The sequence below is a fragment of the Meles meles genome, chromosome 5 (genome assembly GCF_922984935.1).
Source record: "Meles meles chromosome 5, mMelMel3.1 paternal haplotype, whole genome shotgun sequence".
Lineage (NCBI taxonomy): Eukaryota > Metazoa > Chordata > Mammalia > Carnivora > Mustelidae > Meles > Meles meles.
In genome coordinates, this window is record NC_060070.1 from 24201696 (window position 1) to 24226607 (window position 24912).

A 24912-nucleotide genomic window follows, 5' to 3' on the forward strand; every position below is an offset into this window, starting at 1 on the left:
TATAATGGAATATACCACTTCTATTTAGCATTGTACCAGATGTTCTATGCAAACGAATCAGACAAGGAAAGTAAAAAGCATCCAGATTAGGGGTGGTGGGGGGAAGCATCCAGGTTGGAAAGGAAGGACTAAACTATCTCTATTTGCAGTAGACATGATCTTTCTTATATTTAGAAAGACCTAGGGAATTAGAATCTATCAGGAACTATAAGAAACTATTAGAACAAATAAACAATGTCAGCAAAGTTGCAGGCTACAAGATCAATATGCAAAAATCAGTTGCATTTCTACATAGTAGCAATAAAGAAACCAGAAGTGAAATCAGAAAAACAATTCCACTTAACACCAGCTTTAAAAACAATAAAATATTTATGAATAAAATAAACAAAAAGAATTATACAACTTTATACCTTGAAGACTATAAAACACTGTTGAAAGGAATTACAAAAGACCAAAATAAATGAAAAGATAGCTGTTAAGGGTTGAATTGTGTCCTCCAAAATGTTAAACACCTAACCTCCAATATTGGGGAATGTGACCTTAATTTGAAATAGGATCTTTGCAGATATAATCAAGATGAGGTCATACTAGTTTAGGATAGTCTCTAATGCAATGACTGGTATCCTTATATGAAGAGGAAATTCAGAAACAAAGACACATAGGGAGAATGGCTTATGAAGATAGAGGCAGAGATTGGAGTGATGCACCTACAAGCTGAGGAATCACCAGAAACTACAGGAGAAGGATGGAACAGATTCTCTTTCAGAGTACCCAGTGGGAACCAACCTGCCAACATCTTGATTTTGGACTGCTAGCCTCAAGAACAATGATAGAACAAGTTTCTGCTATTCCAAGACACTCAATTTGTGGCACTTTGTATGGCAGCCCTAAGAAACTAGTGAAATATTTCACGTGCATGAATCAAAATGTTTGATACTGTGTTTCCCAATGTGATTTACAGATTCAATACAATCCTTATAAAAATTCTAGCTGGCTTTGTGTTGTAGAAATTGACAAGAGGACTGTAATATTCTTATGGAAATTCAAAGGACACAGAATAAGTCAAACAATCTTGGGGAGAAAAAAAAGAAGAAAGCTGTAGGGCTCAGATTTCTTGATTTCAAAATTTACTACAAAGCTATAGCAATCAAGACAGGATGACATTGACATAAAGATAGACAAACAGATTGATGGGATATAATCGAGACCAGAAATAAACCCTTATATTTGCAGTCAATTAATTTTCAACAATGGTATTGCTATAATTCAATACAGAAAGAATAGTCTTTTGAACAAATGATGTTGGGACAACTAGATATCCACATGCAAAAGAATGAAGATAGACCACTATATCACATCACATAGGAAAATTAACTCAAAATTAATCAAATACCTAAATATAAGAGCTGAAACTGTAAAACTCATAGAGGAAAACATAGGTATAAATATTCACAACCTTGGATTAGACAATGGTTTCTTAAATGGGACAAAAGTATAAATAATGAAAGAAAAAAATAAATTGGACAACATCAAAATTAAAGCTTGGGTGCTTCAAAGGACATCATCAACAAAAATAAAAAGATAAACCACAGAATATGGAAAATATTTTTATAAATTATATATACGACAAAGGATCTATATCTAGAACGTATAAAGAACGCTTAAGATCCAATAATGACACAATTTTAAAATGGGTGAAGTATCTGAATAGACTTTTCTCCTGAGAAGATACACAATGGTCAACAAGCAAATGAAACAATGCTCAATGTCATTACCCATCAGAGAAATGCAAATGGAACCCATAATGAGATACCATTGGACATTCGCTAGGATTGTATTTGGGTTGGATTGTTTCCCCAAAAAGATATGAAGTCCTAAGTCCCAGCACCTCAACATGTGCCTTATTTATAAATAGGGTCTTTATAGATGTAACTGGTAAAGTGGGAGAGCGCTTAATCCCATATGACCAATACCCTTATGAGGAGACGCAGAGGAGGACCCTGTGACAATAAAAGCCGAGACTGGATCGACCCATTTGCAAGTCGAGGAATACCACATACTGATGACAAACAACAGAAACGAGAAGAAGTAAGGGAAATATTCTCTCCTAGAGGTTTCAGAGGAGGCAAGGCCCTGCCGAAAACTTGATTTTGGATTTTTTGCCTCCAGAACTGCAAGTCAATAAATTTCTGGTGTTTTAAGCCACCCGGATCATGGTACTTTGTAACAACATCTCTAGGAAACTAAGGCTACAATAACAGAGGTAAGGACAAGCAATGTCACAGATTTGAAGAAACTGGAGCCATCATACACTACTAATGGAGATACAAAATGGTACAGCTGCTTTGGAAAACAGTCTGGAAGTTCTTCAAAAGACTAAATGCAGAACTAACCACACCCAGATATTCCACTCCTAGGTCTATGCAAAAGAAATAAAAATGTAAGTCCACAAAAAAAAACTTGTACACGAATGTTCACAGCAGCATTATTTACAATAGCCAAAAAGCAGAAACAACGCAAATGTCCATCGGCTAAGGAGTGGACAAATAAAAGTTCTATATTTAACGGAATATTGTTTGGCAATAATAATATGAATCCTAAAAAAATTACGCTAAGTGAAGGAAGGCAATCACAAAGGAACACATCTTACATGATTCCACTGAAATGAAATATTCAGGATGGGTAAATACAGAGAGGCAGAAAGTAGATTAGTGGTTGCCTGGGCTGGTCGGTGGATGGTTGAGTGATAAAAACATTCCGAAACAGACTGGTTCTGGTTGCATGATTCCGTGAATATACTATACTAAAAGTCATTAACTATACACTTTAAACGGGTGAACTATATGGCATGCGAATTCTATTTCAATAAAGCTACTAAAAAATAAGTATAATATCCTTATCACACCTAACAAAGCTACCACTGATTCTTCAATGTCATGACATATGCAGTTAGTGTGTGAATGTCTCTGATTGTCATTTCATACTGTTTTCTTTTTGCTTTTGTCCTTACAGTTTGTTTGATTCAGGATCTAAGTAAGGTCCACACTCAGAAATTGGTTGCTAAGTTCCTTAAGTCTCTTTTAATCTATAGGTTCTCTCTCTTTTTTTATTTGTTCAAGAAGCAAGTTATTTATGTCATTAAAAAAATATTCAGTCTACATTTTGAAGAATATATTCCCGTGATGTTATTTAACATACTCCATTGCTCCTTAATATTTCCTGTAAATGGATCAAATTCAGGTTCCATTTCTACTGCAATTATTATAGAACTTAAGATCATTAACTAGTTCCATTAAACTGTGATGGTTTTACAAAATGGTGATATTCTAATTCTTTCACTCTTTTTTCATCTGTTTTCTAGAAAACATCTATAAAGATAAGCATCCCTCATCAACTATTTTGTTATACTAAAAATCAGTTCTTTTAAAACAGGCAGGAAAGATACTTGATTCTTTTATTTACCTGCTTTCACGATAATGGACTGGAAACTTACACTTCAGATGTGACCATAATGAAGTAACAGGGCCCAGATTTGCCCTCCCACCTTAAATAACTACAAATTGTCTAAACTATATGAAACGATGTTTTTTCAGACACCAGATCACAGAAAGCACAGGACAGTGATCCCTGAGGGAAAGAAAACAAATGAGATGAGCTTCCAGGCTTCAGAAGAGGAAATCTGATCAGATCCCAGTGGTCTCTGCGTTGAGAAAACATTGGGGAGGGTAAGTGCTATCGTGAGTGCTGTGAAGTGTGTAAACCTGGCGATTCACAGACCTGTACCCCTGGGGATAAAAATACATTATATGTTTATTAAAAAAAAAAAAATTGGAAAAAAAAAAAAAGAGAAAACAGATTCCGAATTTGGGGAGGCCATGGCAGCTAGAATTTGCAAGGCAGAATACTGAAGAGAGAGCTACACACCCAAAGGCAAAGGTTCCATGATCTACAAATGGTCCCTCTCAGTCTTTGAACTGAAGACTGATCTGTGCATGCATGAGAAGAAATGACTCAAGGCCAGGGCTGGGCTATGCCACTGGTGAAACAGAGCAAGGAACGGGAAATGGATAACTATAGTTGTCGCCAGGAGGCCTGCCGTTTGAGTGTCTGCGTGCTCCAGAGTACCCAATGACAGGACTCTTGGCTTCACTTGTCTCCTGTACCCTCAGGCCTCTGGAGTGGGGTGGTGGGAAGGGGGCGGGGAGAGAGATTGGGCCAAACAAACAAACAACAACAAAACAGCATGGGAAATCACATAGCATTACTCTTGGAGCTCATTGGCGCTCAATGGCCGGAAATAGTTCATATTTCCTCCAGTCATAGTAGAGAGCCCTACTAACACACGGAGCATCCAGCAGAGTCCTCAGAAGAGTATTTCTTCGCTAGTGGGAGTAATTAACCATAGAATAAAGATTACTCTTTTTTAGAATAAAGATTACCCACTTTACAAAGCTTAGCCTTGAAAGGATACAATTATTTCCAAATAACTTAACTGTGACCTAGAACAAAGCCCAAAATGTAAAATTCACAATATTTGGCCTTCAATCAAAATTAACAGGCATGCAAAGAAGCAGGAGAATGTAACTTCTAAAAAGGATAAAAACCCGGGCACCTATGTGGCTCAGTCGGTTAGGCATTTGACTCTTGATTTCTGTTCAGGTGGTCATCTCAGGGTCCTGAGATCCAAGTCCTGTGCTGGGCTCCGCACTCAGTGAGAAGTCTGCTTGAGGATTTTTTTCCCTCTCCTCTGCCCCTTCTCCCACTTGCATACACTCTCCAAAATAAAATAAACAATCTTTAAAAATAAAAAGGATAAAAATCAATCAGTAGGAATAGACCCCAAAATGACATATATGGTAGAATTAGGGGACAAAGACATTGAAACGGTGATTATAAATATTCTCTGTATGTTCACTAAGCTACAGGAAGGTATGAGGATTTTTTTTTTCTTCAGATTTTATTTCTTTATTTGAGAGAAAGCAAGAGAGAGCAGAGGGAGAAGGACAAGCAGACTCTGGGCTTGATACCAGGATCCCATGAGACCTGAGCCTAAGACAAACGCTTAACCAACTGAGTCACCCAGGCACCCTAGAAAGTATAAGGATATTAAGAACAGAGAAAGAAGATATAAAGTCTTCTAGAAGTTGAACTTCTAGAAACAAAAACATACCATGTCTGAGATGAACAGTACATGCGGTAGGATTAATAGCAGATTACACGCTGCCAAAGAAACTACCCAAAATGAAAAAAGATTGAAAAAAAGATTGGGGGAAAAAATGAGCAGAGAATCAGGAAGCTGTGAGACAACATACAGAGGTCTCATATAAGTATAACTGGAGTCCCAGAAACTGGAGAGGGGGAGGGGGGACAAAGTATGTTAAGAAATAAGGAATAAAAACTCTCCAAATTCCATTAAAACTATAAACTCACAGATCCAAGAAGTATAACCAACCTTGAGAAAAAGAAACAAACAAACAAAATCACACCAAGGCACATCATAAACAGACAGCTTAAAACCAATAACAAAAAGAAAACTGTAGAAGCAGCTAGTAAAAAGACATATGATGTAAAGAAGGACAAAGAATGATAGATTTCTCATTAGAAACAATACAAGTCAGAAGATAATCAAGCAACAATATTTAAAGTACCAAAAGGGGAAAAAAAAATCTGCCAACCACAAATTTTCTAGCCAGCAAAAATGTCTTTCAGAAATAAAACCAAAAGACTTTAGAGACACGTGAGACATATAAACAATGAGAACATTTACCACTAGCAGAATACCACTACAAGAAATGTTAAAGACTTCCAAAAGGAAAGAAAATGAAACCAAATGGAAATTTCAAACTATACAACAGAATGAACAGCATAAGAAACGGTATTCATCTAATGGTATACATATAAATGTAAAAGAATTTTTTTATTTAAAAAATCTCTAAAAGATTATTGACTGTTCAAGCAAAAATAGTACCACCATATTGTGTGGTATATAACATAAAATACATATAATATTACACAATAGAATAGATAATTACATAATAAAATGTAGGACTATAACAGCACGAAGGCCAGGATAGTGAAAATGGAAGTACACTGTTGTAGGGTTTTTATATTGTACATCAAGAGATATAATGTTACTTGAAAGCAGACTATTATAAGTTAAAGATGCTTCCTCTAAACTCTGTAGCAACCACAAAAACAAAAACAAGAAGGTATATGTGAGAGAAAATGGAATCTTAAAAATGAAATAAGTCAGAAAAAGAGGTAAATGGGAAGGACAGAAAAAAACAAATGATACCACCAAATTCAACCACATCAATAAACACATTAAATTTAAATGGTTTGAACACCCCCCCCCCCTTAAAGAAAGAGAATGTCAGACTGCATAAAAATAAATTCCCAACTGGGGCACCTGGGTGGCTCAGTGGGTTAAGCTGCTGCCTTCGGCTCAGGTCATGATCTCAGGGTCCTGGGATCGAGCCCCACATTGGGTTCTCTACTCAGCAGGGAGCCTGCATCCCCCCCTCTCTCTCTGCCTGCCTCTCTACTTGTGATCTCTCTCTCTGTCAAATAAATAAATTAAAAAAAAAAACCTTTAAAAAAAATAAATAAATTCCCAACTATGTCTTGCTCACAAGAAACCATTTTAAGTAGGACACAGATAAGTTAAAAGCAAAAGGATAGGAAAAGATAGATCATGGAAATGTGAATTTTTAAAAAGCTGATGTAGCTACATTAATACTAAGCATAGCTTTCAGAGCCAGATGTACAGAAAAATCAATCAAAATATGTAAGCTGGGAGGGTATAAGCCTCCCTTCTCCCCTACCCACCTACCAACCCAAGAATGACGAAGGTGACCTGATGGGCTCCTTATCCTGATCAGGTGCTACTTTTGTCAGCTAGTGGGCCCTCAAAAAACCTTACAACTTCAAATGAGAATATGCTATGTCATCCTCTGTTTTTGTGCCACAATCACCATATAGATATATTTCTATATCCTTTGCTGCTAAACACATTTTACATTCCTTAACTTATGTGCTATTTTCCTTCAATACTATCATTACTCCATTGTGACACCATGAAAAATAGTATCAGAGTAGGAATAATATGATTATAGAAGACTCTAAAAGATGCATGAGGGAATTCAGGGAATTAAAGGGAAAAGAATATAGGGGACCCATATTTGGCTTTCTACCATAGAATCTTTGTTATAGATGATGAGAGAAAAATTGTTTCAATGGGGTATGCACACAGCCAGCTATAGGACTCTGGGCAGTCAGGAAGATGGAACTGAAACAAATTATAGTCTAAAAGGAAAAGAACTAGACCTGACAATTTCCATTGACGACAAATTTCATTAGCAGATGCTTCAGAGGTTCTCCAGTGGGAACTGGAACAGGAAATGACCGGCCGTGTTGGTACTCCAACTGGTAAGAAAAACTAAGACAGACACTGTAAAGTCCAATGTCTAAGACAGAAACACCTGGAATGGTAATGATGGGGGCTGGTGATGGGGAGAAGGTCCCAAGATGTCCTAGAGACTCTGGTGAACTAGAAATGGGGAACTTCCAGGCAGAAGACAGATGTCTGCCAATGTTTTAGGTATGAAAAAATGTGACAATTGAGTTAAGAAATATTTTAAATTTTCATTGATCTGGTTCTCTCAGTTGAGGAAGGAGGGGAGTGTCTGTAGGGACTATCATAGGCAAGAAACATGAAGTTTTTAATTATGGGGATGTTTTAATATGTATGAGCTCCAATATCTTTGTTTTCACAGACCTTTCTTCTAAAACAGAGCTGTGTGGTGTTGGCCAGCAAACTTTTTTTTTTTTAAATATTCAGAGATATATTCTCAAAAATTATTTTCTGTTTGGAGTAGATATTTCCCAAGTGGGAGATTGAGTACTTCAGACATGAAACTTCAATAGGTAAAAGTAAAAAGAAACTTCTTTTTTAGATCGGCTCAAAAGACAGGTGAACATATGTACTGTAAAAAGCCAGGCAAAAATATGTGAGTATTTGGGCTTTATCTAAAAGTTGTGACAAATTTTTAATCATTTCAATATGACCCATAGTTCCCACATACATGAAAGTGAAATGGTCTTGAGATAATTTAACTGAAATATTCCATAACTGAATAACAGGTTCAGATATAATTTTGCAGAAGTAGTGAATGACTTGATGGATAAGAGCCAAAAGAAATAAAAGGAGAAAGCCGGGCTTCTTTAAGGTTAAAAGTCTGGTCAGTGTCCCCTGTTGGGAGAAACAGGGGTCCAAAATGGGTCTTTCACTCATCTGCGCATCTTGCCAAGCGCGCCAAGAATGCGTGGCCCTAGCCATTTCTCAAGGTTGTGTTTGGCCCAAGAAACCTTGAGAGACAAGGCAATGTCTCCCTTGAGACAAAAAAACAGGCTTGCTTACTTCTGGCTATAAAATGGTAGATTCCCCAAGCTCAGAGTTCCTGTCCTATAATACAATTCATTGTCTATGCAGGGATTCATCTGGGCCCTTGCCAAAACTTCCCGTGCCCCCAACAATGGAACCACAGGGCAAGGAGGGCACGGACACACCATGCTCTCCACACCAAGGGTCATAAAATCCTTTGTCTCTGACCCAAGTCTCTCTTGTCTTCTGCATCCATGTTTCATGGATCCAGCATCCATGAAACAGTAACAGGCAAACCTATTAGCTGGCAAGTTGGGTAAAATCAAATCCCAGGCCCAATACCTTCCCCATATCCCTTCTGGTTCAGTTTAAAGTCTTCCGCTGAGGCCATGGCCTTTGTGCTAGGGGTGGGGTACTTTGAGGGGAGCGTGACAAAGATATGGTATTTGAACAGGAACCCTCTCCTCACCCTCAAGCCCTACTTCCTTCAACAGACTTAGAAAAAGAACTTATTTACTCATTCCTGAATGAAAAAGAAAAAGAGAAAGGAACAAGGGAGCGTCCAACATGGTCTGATCTCCTCTCACCATGAAAAACCATAATTCTTCACAATAGTGACAGCAAAATAGCCTGGGGGCAGCATCCCATGGACCCCTCAGCAGCGGTGTTTCCGGTCTGAAAAGAGAGGCTCGTTGCATATAGAAAATGAAAACCTCCACTGTCATGGCCCCCAATTAGAGAACTAATTTGAAGCAGTGAAATTCTCTGAAGGGCATGGGATACGGCCACCATTGGCAAACACCAGGCAGTTCAAAAAAATTACTCATCCAAGCCCCCACCCAAATGCAAAAAGAAAGCCCAATGCTTAGTTGACCTGCTTGGATCTTGGCAAACCATATTCCCCACATGGGATGCCCACTGAGCCCAATCCACCAAGCAACAAGGAAGAGAATGACTTCGTGCTCGTGTCTGGGGTGATCATGCAGTTACCACAGAATAAAAAATTGGACAATCATGGGATGTTTTAATTTCTGCAAAGTTCAGATATGTGGGCTCAAGCTTTCTATCATTTGTAACTTGCTAAATTTCAAGTTTCTGAGTTCGTTTTGTACGAGATTAAGAACTTCTTCGGATGAGCCAAAAACATCTGCAACTTATTTATTTATTTATTTATTTTTTTTTTTTAAGATTTTATTCATTTATTTAGCAGAGAGAGATCACAAGTAGGCAGAGAGGCAGGCAGAGAGAGAGAGAGAGAGAGGGAGAAGCAGGCTCCCTGCTGAGCAGAGAGCCCGATGCGGGACTCGATCCCAGGACCCTGAGATCATGACCTGAGCCGAAGGCAGCAGCTTCTGAGCCACCCAGGCGCCCTGCAACTTATTTATAAAGGTACTATAAGATTTCTACATCTAATGTGATGTAAAACTACAACTAAAATAGATTACATACAAACATATGATGTCACATATGAATTCGTTCTTTTGCAACCCTGACAATCTTATGAACCATAGAAAGTGTTCCCATGTGAACTTTTTGGGTACTTTGTAAGATCTCTGATAATCCTTGATATTATTTGGGTTGTGTTTGGCCACATTCTGAATTAGCTTTTGGAAAGTTCAACTAATAAAATACTGAATTAATGAATACTTCTATTTCATTAAAGATCATATGTAGGATTCTGCTTGTATGAAATCCTGAGATAATGCTTCATGTTCCCCTGGAGGGAAGCTAGAATTTTGTTTTTCTTTTCAGACGGCTGGGCGGTAGGCAATGAGATGGACAAAGGGGGAATCTGAACTTGTATGTTCAGGTACGAATGCCAGATGTTTAGGCAGAGGGTAGTAAAGAGAAACACACGTTGTAATAGGGCAATATATAGTATGGGACATTAAAATCTGTTATGGGGGAAATTAATTAAGTTTCCCTAAAAGAACAAGAGCAAAAGAAACCTAATTAAATCAGAAATGTTAACATGACCCTAGGAAATTTTTCTTTGTCATGAAAGAAGTTCTTCCTAAGGGCTCCTGTGAAACAATATAAATTATAGTCTTAGCACCGTGTCTCCGGAGCTAATAGTATTCTCCCACTCCCGAGGGGATTTTAATTCCTGATTCTCCTCAGGAACATGTATCTTACCCACTGAGTGAGCTGTGCCTTTAGGTTCTCTAGTTTTGGTTATCCAATCAGAGCGAAGCTCTTTTTGCTATTAAATACACAAACAAAATCTACCTTCCTTGAGGATTAAATGAATACATATATTTTTAAGAAAGTTGATCCAGAGCGCCATTCCTGGACTCTGGGTTGCTGTTAGATGTTGTTTTCCTCCAGTGAGTATTTTAAATACAAACCTGAATTTCATTGTGTTAAAACTGCACTTTAGCAGGAAAAGGAAGAAGCAGCCTCAGGGAGAAGGTTGGAGAGAAAATGGCTATCCTCCCAACAAAGGCAGCTTTCCACATCCTATAAAATCCACTGAGACCTCTCCAGCAATAGGAAACAAATCTCGTGATGTAGACCCAGACGACCATCCCAACTGAAGGAATTTCCCATTAGGAAAATGTTTTAATTCCTCCACATAAGGATACGTTTTGTGGGGAAATGGGGGACAAAGACTGCCCCCTTTGAAAAAGAATGCAGAGAATAGTAAGAAGCTAATTTCTAGGTACCACACATCAGGAATATCACGAAATTTGTAGCAAAGAATCAGGAAAGATCGCAAATAATAGAAAAATTTTTAAAACCTGCAAATACAAACATAAAAGGAACAGAGGGTGTAAGTCCAAGCTAAAGAAGAAAGAAGTGCTATAAGAATTTTTTAAAATTATAAAGTACTTTAAAGACAAAGTACTTAAGGGCACATGAAGAACCTTCTGTAATAATCATCAGAGTCTGAATAATAAACCGAAATTGTCCCCCTTGGTACACTGTAAAGCATGCAATTTTAATTATGTGATTTTTCTAGCTAATTTCTGCTTCAAAAACAGTAAAGTACTTCTGCTTACAAGGTGGCAGAGACAAGAACTTTGCTGAACCTCTTTTGTCATCAAAATTTAAATTAGCAGAAACATGCCTTTGAGTTAAATCACAATTAGCACTTAGACCTATTTATTGAGAACCCACTATGTGCCCAACACTGGCGGGATATGCTAAACAGATTACATTTGTAAAGCACTTGTCCCTTTTCAGGTTCTCACAAATGACATTTTAAAACCAACTATTTGTTTGTCAGCATTAACTGCACGTGCTGAATACATCTATTATTATAAATAGCTCCTACTCAGGAGAACCTTTGTTTTTAAAGGATAAAATATATCCAGCTGTACTTGTGTATATATATATATTTTACATAGTTATGTATGGAAGTCAGTCAACAATAATAAATACAACAGACTGTCGAACAAAATAAAACAACAATTTTGGGGGAACCGAAACGGCACATTTGTCAGGAGATGTCCACAAATAATTAATTACTTTCTCACAATAAAGATATTCTCTTAATCCTAGAGTCTCGTAAGAGGATCTCATTACTTTCTAACCATCTGTCATCACTCCTCCCCAAAAAACTAATTAGGGTTTCATCCAATCACACATTATAAATCATGCAAATGTGGATGGCAAAAAACACAGTTGAGAGAAGTTAACATTATAACATTTTGTATTCTAAGAATCACAGGCTTCAGAACTAGCCTTTCCTGCTCTAATAATTACCCTACTTATTTTTTCTCATCTTTTCCTGATTAATTATTCGATATTAAACTTAGAAAATTAAATTTAAACAATGAAAAACTTACAGATAGTAGAGTTTTCCTGCAGCAGGAAGTTCCCTTTTCCGGTAGTCAATCCCAGAATCTAGCTGGACCGTATTACAATATTTCTGCAACCCAGAAACACAAACAAGTCGTGGCTCAGAATTATGATCTCTTGGCTATCCTTTTTCTTTTTTTAATCTTTGAACTTTTTCCTCAGGAAAACAACGCGTTTAGGACAAAACAAGAGACGTCAAGTAAGAATCATAAAAGTTGAATATTAAATATACATCAAGCCCAAAGAAATCAGTTCAAAAAAGTGAAGACTGGCAGCATGCCTTTCCGCAACTTTGCTATAACAAAGCTAATCGGCAAATTCCCCACCTGATGGCACTACATTAAAAAATTTTTTAAACCCCGATTTCTGTTACCATTAAGTAAGAAACCACCAGAAAAAAATAACTCGTGTGTCTTCAGCATCACAATGGGAGAGAGCCGGGCCTGAGCGTAGTAGCCACATTTAAATGTGCTCTTTTTTTTTTTTTTTTTTAGATTTTATTTATTTATTTGACAGAGAGAGATCACAAGTAGACAGAGAGGCAGGCAAAGAGAGAGAGAGAGGGAAGCAGGCTCCCCGCTGAGCAGAGAGCGCGATGCGGGACTCGATCCCAGGACCCTGAGATCATGACCTGAGCCGAAGGCTGCGGCTTAACCCACTGAGCCACCCTGGCGCCCCTAAATGTGCTCTTACTTTAATGCTCTTACTAAAGGGATGCTTTCTGTATATGTGCATTTCACTCGTAAATGACCACCACCGCCCTTATCCTGTAGAGTACCCCCCTCCAGCCATCGATGACTTTAGAGTTCTTTCCAGCTGCAGACCCTCCTTTCAGCCGGAGTCCTGAGCCACCCTTGTCCTTCCATTCTCCCAATTACTCTTTCCTTTCCATCTCCCCCCACCCTGCCCCACCCAGGCTGTACCTGTGCATGGAAACTCACACCACACACACACACACACACACACACACATACACACACACACACACGCTGAAACTCCTCCTGTAGAAGCTTATGAACTTTTGCTACACCTATCTCGGTCAGTTGGCTTTCTTTTTAGGGGGAAGGGGGGGACATATATATTATATATTATAGACACATATTCATTCCAGTAGAACAATGGTGAGCAAGGGTTTTCAGAACAATTCAAGAAAACATTTACAGGCTGATCTTTTTGTTTTCATCCTAAATGAAAATTGCTTTATGAAAATTCATGAGGAAAAAATTGTATTTTAACAACTTCATTACCTTTATTAGTGAAAAACTGCTTTTTTGGGCCAAGGTAATTGTGGCAAACTGTGTTTTCCAAAGATGGCTTCAGTAATTTCCCCATGCCAACATGCTGTGATGTTGCTACCCCAACCATCAGGGAGTGGGGTCTGTGCCCCTCCCACCCCCCACCCAACTTGTGACTAGGCAAGAGGATGCTATGCGATAGTACCCTATGTGATCATCAAGGCAGCTTCTTAGTCGCTAGCTGGAACACTTGCTCCGAACCAGGAACTGTGAGGTAATCATCAAACTTACTGGAGAGAGCTCAAAGCAGCCCATACAGAGACACGGCCTGGAGGGGCCCCGAGATGACATGAAACAGGTGTCGTCTGACCAGTCCCCAGCTGCTCCAGGTGTTGCCACTACGGTCCTAACGGAGCCGGAATTGCCAACTGAGGCTTTCTCAAACCCCTAACCCATGGAAACCAGGAGAAATAATGAGGCAATGTTGTTTTAAGCCTCTACTCTTTTCAGTCATTTGTTACACAGCAATAGATAATCTGGGCACACTGGAAATGCAGCAACATTCTTCCTCTCTGAAAGTGCATCCTGGGCTGAACCGTGACCCAAGAGCCGAGGGCTGTTTATCCGCTGCACTGCAGGGAAGAGACTGTGCACAGGGATAGGGAGAATACATTTCCCCTCTTCCGTGCTGCAGCTGCTAAGTGGCTCAAGAAGGGAAAATAGGGCGATCAACCATCCCCCTGGGACTGAGGGGTTTCCCCAGATGCAGGACTTTCAGTGCTCACATCAGGACAGTCCTGGGCAAACTGGGACAGATAATCACCTTAGGAATAACCCAGAAATCTGGACTGGAACGCTGGAGTATTTCGATCCCAGGGTCCTGGGAACGAGCCTCGCGCTGGGTTCCCTGCTCAGCGGGGAGTTGGCTTCTCCTCCCTCCCACAACTTGCGCCCCAGCGCGCATGCGCACGCTCTCTCAAATAAATAAGTAAAATATTTTAAAAAACGAAATAAAATAATCCCTGATGGTCCTCTAGGGAAGTCTGCAAAACAGAGCTTTCGAACCACACCTGTGACAAACAACCCTTGGACCTAACAAAGTCATGCCACCCTACAATGCTAGACCCGAGCAGCCGGTGGGCCTCCCTATTCAGACCGCCCCCCCCCTCCCCGACCCAGCTCACCATTCCAAGTGGCTCAAACCCACTCCCCAGGCCTCACTCTCGGGCCTCTAAACCATCTCACCAGAAAGGAATACGGTATCGCTCAAATACATGCACACGCATTCCACTCTCCTCTTGCCTCAAATGATCTGGGTTTTTTGGTTCTTTTCGTTTGTTTGTTTTTATGCTATAACCATATATCTCTCTTCTCAACTTTGAGTAATGTACCAAAATTGGGAAAAGAGAGACCTCCTCCCCTTTGCCCAGGCTGTCATTCTGGGGGCCCAGCCACCCGGGACAGGGAGGAGATACTCTTGTTTTAGCTAGCAGTTCACACTCTGCCTCCGAGAGAAACCTGTCCGGCCGCCGTAAGGGCGGGTGTTTCATAAGCTAGTCGTACCACAGACAATACAATAAATAGCAAGGCAATATATTCATGTAAGCGTATTTACCCAGGCTCTCCATTTCTTTTAAACCACAGTTTATCTTACATGACCCAATATTCCTAATTTAGCCAAAATTTTTTATTTTTTTGCTATTAAAAAAAAATAAGACTAATGGAAGTTATACAAGCTTCAATTTCTCTTTCCAGGTAACTAACTTCTCTCTCATAGGAGTGATTAAGCCCTACTGAATGATTGCATTTGTACATTCACTAATCACCACCAAGGAATACCTAATCAGCAGCAAAAAGAACGGCAACCAAAGCCCTCAGATTTTAGTTCTTAATTGTCTGAAAAATACTAACACTCCGTTTATACTTTTAAAGAAAAATAAACCTCAGATTTTCAGATTTTATTCACTGACGCTAAGTTCTTCAGAACACTTTGCAGAAGGATGGAGGAGGGTGAAAGCTAAGCTATTTCCAATTGATGAATCTAGTCACAAGGGCAAGATTTAATTTCCTAATTTCCAGGGATAGTTGCAAGACCTGTGACCTCTTATCACCATCCAATTGCAATGAATAAAACTAATCAGCTACCAAAAGAAATCTATTTTAAAATAGTTTGTATATTTATATATACAAGGGACAAACACAATTACACAATCTAAAAATGCAATTAGGAAATTTGGGGAGGAAACAGAGGGAGGTGAACACACCCGTGGGAGCATATGCATGAGGGAAAGGCCTTGACTTTGCAAAGAAAAATGTGCTACTAAAAGAACCACATTCTAGCAGTTTGCATTTTCCTCAAGATCTATTGTGTGTATTTTTAGCAACTATGAATAGTATCATCAGAAAAATAGCCATCTCACAAAATAACTTTATATAGCTTCTAGTCTGGCTTTTTCCTTCCAAGTTGGAACAAAAGAACAATAAATATTGGGGAGAAAATCCTGTAAAACCACAACATATTAACCTCGTAAGCAAAGACTGAAATAATGAAGTCTTGCCTACCTTAAATACTCTTTATTAAAAAGTAATATTGCTTACAATGGAAAATTTGGAAAAAGAGAAAAAAACACATTACTCAAAGTTTTATGTCTTATCTAAGTGATTATATTGAATAGGAACTTAAAAGATATAAAAGATATACACTATATATACACTATTGAAGTTTTTTGACAATACTAAACTGATCAGTTTTATAAATTTTTAATAAGTAAGTGTAAAAAGAAAATATGGTGGAGGCCTTTCTAGTTGCAGGAAATAAAATATTTAAATAACTAAAATCTGTCTTGTAACTTAGTGCTTTCAAACCATATCTTTTTAAGCTAAAAAAGTGATCCACGCTCATTGTAAAAAAATTCCAATACTGAAAGTGTAAAAGTAGAAATGAAAGTCTATCCCCTTCTCAGAAAAAAGTTTGCTTATAGCTGATATCCTCCAAGTTTTTTCTACATATTCAGACATGATGATAGAGAAGCTGGGATCTTATTTATATACACAGTTCTAGGCTTAATTCTTTCCAATACCTTTTTTTTTTTGAAGTTTTTTTTAATTTATTTGACAGAGGGAGAGAGATCACAAGTAGGCAGAGTTGCAGGCAAAGAGAGAGGGGGAAGCAGGCTCCCTGCTGAGCAGACAGCCGATGCGGGGCTGGATCCCAGGACCCTGAGGTCATGACCTGAGCCGAAGGCAGAGGCTTAACCCACTGAGCCACCCAGACGCCCCTCTTTCCAATATCTTAAAAGTTCTATGAGAAAAATAACTAGATTTAATACAGGAAAGCTACACTGGCACTGTACTGTTTTGTTTGCTAAGAATGTAATTCTGTAAGTAAATGACAAGTAAGAGTAGAAGAAAGATACTGAGCCAAAAAAGAAAAAAGGAGACTCGGGGGGGAGGGTCTCTTTTTGAGGCAGGATAGACATCCAGATATACATGCTGAAGCAGGTGTACATTCTAAGATACCTGCATCAATCAGATTTAAAACAATCATGTGTTACCACTTTTAAGCGAAAGCAATGATACATAAAAATTCAACACATGCTAAATTTGGACATATTTTTAAGCTTCGTGTGATATAAATATAACATAAATGCAGAAAAGTACACAAGTCATAAATGTCCAGCTCAGTCAAGAAACAGAACATTACTAGCACCGGTGAAGTCCCCCCCAGTATCCTCTTCTACCTCTTCAAAGGTAACCAGTACGCTGATTCTAGCAATACAGGATTTTGCCTCTTTGGGGAGTTTTAGTTGAGTAGATCCATCCAGTCTGTATTCTTTTGCAACTGGGCTCCTTCATGTTTGTGAGATTCACCCATCCCCATATTGTCTATAGTTACAATTTGGTGTGTCATATCCACTATGCGAATAAGCCACAATCTATCGACTCACTCTACTGTTAATGGACATTCGGATTGTTTCTAGTTATTTGCTCTTCCCAATAATGCAATCATGAACACTTCTGCACATGAGTCTTGGTGCACACAGGCACACGCTCTTGTTGGATACATACCTAGAAGAGTAACAGCTTGGCCACTGAGTAAGCATCCACTTAGCTTTAGTAAACACTGTCAGGGTTCCAAGGTGATGCGCAACCTACACTCCCAAGTATGTGTTTGCTACTAGTGTAAAGAAATACAGCTGACTTTTGAATTCTCAGCTTATATCCATCAGTCTTAGAAATTCAATTTTTTTTAAAGAGTTTATTTATTTATTTGACAGACATAGATCACAAGTAGGCAGAGAGGCAGGCAGAGAGAGAGGAAGGGAAGCAGACTTCCTGCTGAGTAGAGAGCCCGATGCGGGGCTTGATCCCAGAACCCTGGGATCACGACCTGAGCCGAAGGCAGAGGCTTTAACCCACTGTGCCACCCAGGTGCCCCTAGAAATTCAATTATTAATGTAATATTTTTTGTATGTTAATTTTTCAGGATGATACTAAAGATGTCCCCTATTTTTGGCAAATATGCTACATTGTTTTATATCACAAAAAAATACACACTTATGGTTTAACAAGTTCTCTGTAAATTCAATATCTACTTTGGCTTAACTTAACAAACACTGAACACTATATACTGGGTACTTCCCTGGTTCCTAGAAATATAATAATAAATAAGCTTTTGCTCTGACCACCAGGTAGAATTCAGATATTTGCCTCAAAGTTACCATTTTCTTCTTCTCCCACTCATGGACCTCATTTTTCAAAGTTGATAAGTTCTTTGCCAATTTCCCAGAAGTGCGATTTTAGCCTATTACTTAATTTCCCCCTCAGTTTTCTCCTCTACAAAAAAAAAAAAGGAATTGAATTATGATCTCTTTCAGTCTCAAGTTCTTTTTTTTTTTTTTTTTGAGATTTTATTTATTGGGATGCCTGGGTGACTCAGTTGGTTAAGTGGCCCACTCGTGATTTCCACTCAAGTCATGACCTCAGGTTTGTGAAATCGAGCCCCCAGTGGGGCTCCATGCTCAGTGAGGAGTCTGCTTGAGATTATCGCTCTTGCTCTGCTCCTCCCCTCACTCGTGCACACTCTCACTCGCAAATAAATAAATCTTTTAAAAAAGATTTCATTTATTATTTGAGAGGGAATGTGCAGGCACGTGCACAAGCAGGGAGAGGAGAGGAGGGGAAGGGAAAGAGAATCCAAGCAAACTCTGCACCAAGTGTGGAGCCCGATGACGGGCTTGATCTCACAACCCTGAGATCATGACCTGAGCTGAAACTGAGAGTCCAACATTTATCCAACTGAGCCACCCACGGCACCCCTCAGTCTAAAATTCTTAAAACAATCCTGAAATTCTCACATTTTACAGCTAAGTTCTTGTTCAGGCTTTTTTAGTTCTGAAGTAGACCCAAGCCTCAGAGTCTATCACAAACCACTCTGCCTCCTTTGCTTTCTTGTTCATCTATTCCAAAATACATTTAAAAAAATTTTTTTCCCATTGTCCCACTCCTACTTCCCTGGCTACCCCACTTGTTTCTCATTTAACATACCCACACCCTAGGTAAAGTTTGTATCCCTTCTTTTTATCAAGCAATTTCAGAATTTCTCTTCCCTTCCAAAAAGCAGGAAAGTAAGATACTTTAACCATTGCCAAGTGCTGTTATGTCTCACTTGTGTTAATGCATAATAACTTGAACTTACCTAATAAAATCCTCAACTAATCATACACAGAGTAATTTTTTATCCCCATTTTACAGTTGAGGAAATTTACGGAGATTACTTTTTTTTTACTGCAATGGCCTAAACTGTGTTTCCTGCAAATTTGTATGTTAAAGTCCTAACCCCTAGTACTGAAGAGTGTGACTGTACTTGGAGACAGCCTTTAAAGAGGTGATTACATTAAAATGAGGTCTTTAGGGTAGGCCCAATCCAATATGACTGGTGTACTCCTAAGAGGAGGAAATTAGAACACAGACATGCAAAAGAGGAAGGACCAAGTGAAGGCAGAGGGAAAAGCCAGCCATCTTGCAGATGTCAAGGAGAGAGGCCTCAGGAGAAACCAACCCTGCCAACACCTTGATCTTGGACTTCCAGCCTCCAGAACTGTGAGAAAATATGTTTCTGTTGTTTAGGCCAACCAGTCTGTAGGATTTTGTCATGAGAGCCCAAGCATACTAATACAATACTAACATTCTTGTAATAAGCATACAGGAAGACATTTTTTAAAAACAGTAAAAAAGGAAAGAACAGTTGTGACTTAAAAAAAAAAAAAAATGCCAGGACTGAAGCTAAAAAGCACAGCTGTATACAGTTGCTTATAATGTGAGCCACAAACTGCCTCTTTCTGCGGTCACAGCTGGAGGGGAAAATACAGTAATTTCACAATTCAGAGAGCTCTAGAGAGACCACATCGTTTGTAGGTGGCTGAGCCATGATTTGCCCAGGTCACTCTTGACCCCAAATCCGTGACCATCTTACCATGCCACACTGAGTTATTACACAGTAACTACAGGGTCATTTGTCCTTAGCCTCACACAATTTACATGATTATTTCTTGCTCCTCAATTCCTCCTTCCATATCCCAAGTCAATTACCTCCACACAGCATACATATGCTACTTGCTCTTCTAGCGGTCCACACTGTATGATTCCGTTACAGTTTCCTTTACGTATTTAGTGCAAAACCGTGTACGAGGTATGTTCAACCTATACTAAATTCTATACCCAACTGGATGATAGTATCGTAGTCTTCCATTATATAGGATTTCTATGTTTAAAGTGTCTGCTTAACTCACAGTCCACTATTTTTGTGACCTGTACCTGATCATCTAAACTGATGTTGTCAGTCTTGGAAGGTAAACTCCAAGAGAGCAATAACTGCCTGCTTAATTTAGTCTTTGTCAGAACTCAGCTGAGACAGAAAATTCAGCCAAGGCGTTGTATCTTCCTCCAAGTAAGAGCTTCACATGGCAGGGTTTCTTCAATGACAAAGAGATGAAACCGAGAACACAACCACATTCATAAAACAAAAGTCCTGAGCTATGCTGATTAGGCTCCTTATGCCCACCACAACCACTCATGTGGCTTGGGAAAAGACACAAGTTAACTTTGAGTCTCCTGAACCAATGCAAGTGGCTGGGAAGATGGAAATATCCTGGTTGGTAGACCAGTGGTTCTCAACACTGGCTGCATGTTAGCATTAGCTGGCAATTATTTAAAAAGTACTGATGCCCGGGTCATACTCTCAGACATTTTGATAGAGGAAGGCTTACATTGGCTGATTCTGTCTGTTTTATTTTAAGCTCCTTAGGTCATTCTAATGAGCAATCAGCATTGAGAACCACTGGCTTAGCCTAATCTGATCCCACCTCCAGGTGGTCCCATCCAAATCACATGGCTATTACATAGTAGAAGAAAGGTGGAATGAATTTTTGAAAAAACCGCCACATTATCCACCATAGGTGATAACTAAAGCCACAGAACCACCCAGGGTTGGTATTTATGGACCTAGAATCAAAGAGTCAGAGACTGGTAACACTGATTCCTCTCCTGTTTATGTTGGATAAAATGAGATGAAAAGAAATCACCATTACTTTGCAATGAGGGTAAAGACATAAAAGCATATGAGTTGTCAAGAATAAAGGAAATAGAATACTAAGTAAACAAAAGATTGATAAAACTTAACGTGGATTGGAGAAATATTCCATAATCATAGTAGTATGAGTAGATGAAGAGGACTTGAAATAAATTTCCTTCGGGAAAATAAATATTTGAGAACATACAGAAAGGACAAGAGACTTGAGTGACTGGTCCAGCAGAAGATTCCAACATCTCAAACTAGATGACCCTAAGTTTATAGAATTGGGTTTTCAACTCACATCTCATATTATTTTTTTTTTAAGATTTTATTTATTTATGTGACAGAGATTACAAGTAGGCAGAGAGGCAGATGGCGGGGGGGGGGGGGGGGGAGCAGGCTCCCCGCACAGCAGAGAGTCCGACGCGGGGCTCGATCCCAGGACCCTGGGATCATGACCTGAGCCGAAGGCAGAGGCTTTAACCCACTGAGCCACCCAGGCACCCCTCACATCTCATATTATTAATGAAGCTACATTCTTATCTTTTTGAGCACCACTATGATATGGATCATTCCAATAGTTCTCTGAAATAATGAGTTCCTGGATATTTCACTAAAAATATTTTCCAAAAAAAGAGGCAAAGCACCAGCATCTGGTGTCATACGTGATCAAACTTAGCAGGAATAGCACTGAAGCCCAGCACAACAGTTGTAGGGTCTTCCTGTCAGTATTTGGAACTCTGAGATGAAACCATGGCCCTTCAAAAACAAACCTCCACTCCCAGTCTTTAAAAGGAAAGGTGAAACATCTGACTGTGGCAACAGCTACTATGTAACCAGAGACCTTGTTCAAAAAGCCAATGACTTACTTCCCCTTCTATATTCTTTATCTGAGACATATTGATTCTTAGAAAATATTTGGACTCTAGTATACTAAAGTATGGTATCTATCATCTTTAGACTATCAAGAAGTAGGAAATTGTGAAGAATAAGAACACCTCTGTCAACTTGGTCAAGACCTTAGGTACTGTTAGTAGACTGGTTTCCTGATAAGACTTAGTTAATTTGGATGATCTAAGATACCAATTTGTACCTTAAATAGTTATGTGCCAGGGTGGGTAGCACATCAGAATTGATGGAGTCGCGTTCTTACACTATCAAATTGTTTTGGCATATATGAGGTGGAAAACAAAACAAAGAATCCTAACATTTATATGAAGAGATGTTTCTGTTCCTCAAAATAGTGGTAACCTTTGAGACATAGGATGCTACATAGAGTTTAGTGTTTTCTGCTTGTTATAATAGAAGATGCCCCACTGCCATATATATATATATATGTTTAATCATATGTTATATATAAATGTTTAATCATGGTTATCTTTATATTTTATAAAACTGTCACAAAAGAATCAAAATAAATATAACCACCATTTATTGAGCACTTAGTTTTACAACAACCTTTAAAGATAGGATTATTGGCCTCGATTTACCAATGAAGTATTTAAAATTCAGAAAGAGCAAATATTTTGCTCTCTACTTGTCTAGAGTTATTTGGCTCTTCGGGGGCGGAGACTAAACTCAGTTCTGCAGACCATGCACTGCACATATCTTCTATATTCAGAAAAAGACAAAGAACAAAAGTTCAAAAATTCAACCACCCTTAAATATTCTGGCCACCATGATTTTTGCAATAACATGATACTGACTCGATACGTCCAAGCAACATCCAGTAAAATTCCCAGAGTACCCCACATTAACGCCACATGATTTGTTGTCACTTATTTATTTATACCCTACTGTGCTCTGGGAGAGTACATATGGCTTCTTTAAAAAAATCACCTTACTCTTTGTATATTTAATTTCACCATTTAATTTTCAATGTTATCTAATATACAAGTGTAAATTGACAAAACCTAATGAGCTTTAATTACACAGAACCTTTGACCCAGAAATCCCAATTCTAGGATCCTATCCTTCAAAAACATGAACTCCTGTGACTAAAAATGCATTTGTAAACAGGTTTTTAAAAGCATTATTTGAAAAGAAATACTGTAAACCTAAGTATCCAAAAATAACAGGTTAGTTTAAAAATACTAATGACAAAAGGCATAAAAGGTATTAAAAAAGGTATAAAAAAAGCATAAGGTTTCTGCCTGGCCCAGAGATTTTTAGAGGGGTTTGATCAGGTAAGGGAGTACAATGGTCTATAGCCATTAGTAGAACTACAAAGCAGCCATTTAAAAAAAAAAAAGAGCTGGAGTTATATCTGATATAAAAAGATCTCCAGGATATCTTGAAGGTATAAAAAAGCACAAGTCAGATTAAGGTGTAACTATTACTCCATTAATTTACAACAAAACTATATGCTTAGGCATATATAGAGATCTGTATGCATATAAATGTACAGAAAAGTGCTTGAAAGATAACAGATTTTCTTTCAGCTTTATTGGGATATAAATGACATATAACATTTGTAAGGTTAAGGTGTACAACTGATAAACTTAACATACTGCAAAATGATACAGGTGTAAATTGAAAATGATTACCTATCATTTTGCAATATGTACCCTACCATCTCACACAATTACCATTTCTTTTTTTATGACCTAACTTAGCAATTTTCAAGCATATAATACAGTATTGTTAACTGTATTCACCACGCTGTGCATTAGATCCCGAAAACTTAGTCATTTACAACCAAAAGCTTGTACCCATCTCTCCATTTCCCTCACTCCCCAGCTCCTGGCAACGACCAATCTACTCTTTCTCTCTATTAATTCAGCTTTTTAAGATTCCACATATAAGTGATATTGAACGGTATTTGTTTTTCTTTGACTTATTTCACTTAGCATAATGCCCTCAAGGCCCATCTATTTTGACACAAATGGCAGTGTTTCCTTCTCATGGCTGTAGAATATTCCATTGTATGTATGTGTGTGTGTATGTGTGTGTACACACACATACATATACATATGTGTATATGTACACGTATGTACACACGTGTGCATACGTATATATACATGTATATATATACACACACATACACACACACACACACAGACACACCACATCTTTATCCATTCATCCACTGATGGACACTTAGGTTGTTTCTACATGTTGGTTTTTGTGAATAATGCTGCAAAGTACACAGAATGAAGATGTCTGTTCAAGATAATGATTTCATTTCCTTTGGACGTATACTCAGAAGTGGAATTGCTGAATCATAGGCTAGCTTTACTTTTAATGTTTTTGAGGAACTTCTATACTGTTTTCCCTAGGGGCAACATCAATTTATAGTCTCACAAATAGTGCACAAGTGTTTCTTTTTCTCCATATCCTTCCCAACACTTACCTCTTGTAATTTTGAGGGTAGTCATGCTAACAGATTGAGGTGACATCTCATTGTGGTTCTGATTTACATTTTCCTGATGATTAGTGATGCTGAACATCTTTTCATGTACATATGACCATTTGTAGGTTTTCTTTGGAAATATGCCTATATGGTTCCTCTGCCCATTTGTTGAAGCCCCCTACTATTATTGTACTATTTGTGTGGTTTAGGCCGCTGCCTTCGGCTCGGGTCATGGTCTCAGGGTCCTGGGATCGAGTCCCGCATCGGGCTCTCTGCTCGGCAGGGAGCCTGCTTCCCTCTCAGCCTCTCTGCCTGCTTGTATCTCTCTCTGTCAAATAAATAAATAAAATCTTTAAAAAAAAAAAAAAAAAAAAAAGTATTTTCTTAATATATTTAGATCCTCTGATATTGGGTGCACATATGATTGTTATGTCTTCTTGATAAATTGATCCCTTTATTATTACATAGTAGTGTTCTTTGATTCATTGCAGTTTTTAACTTAAAGTCTATCTTCTCTATTTTATGATTTAAGTATAGCTATCCCTGCACACTTTTGGTCTCTACT

At 38.4% G+C, this 24912-nt stretch overlaps 1 protein-coding gene across 1 annotated transcript in view; it reads right to left on the minus strand.

The window, feature by feature from the left end:
* The window catches only part of AFG1L (AFG1 like ATPase), a 229216-nt gene that overhangs the window by 50624 nt on the left and 153680 nt on the right, over positions 1–24912 (minus strand). The window contains exon 9 of the mRNA XM_046006748.1: positions 12175–12257. Coding sequence (XP_045862704.1) covers positions 12175–12257 — 83 coding nt within the window. The remainder of the gene's footprint in view (positions 1–12174; positions 12258–24912) is intronic.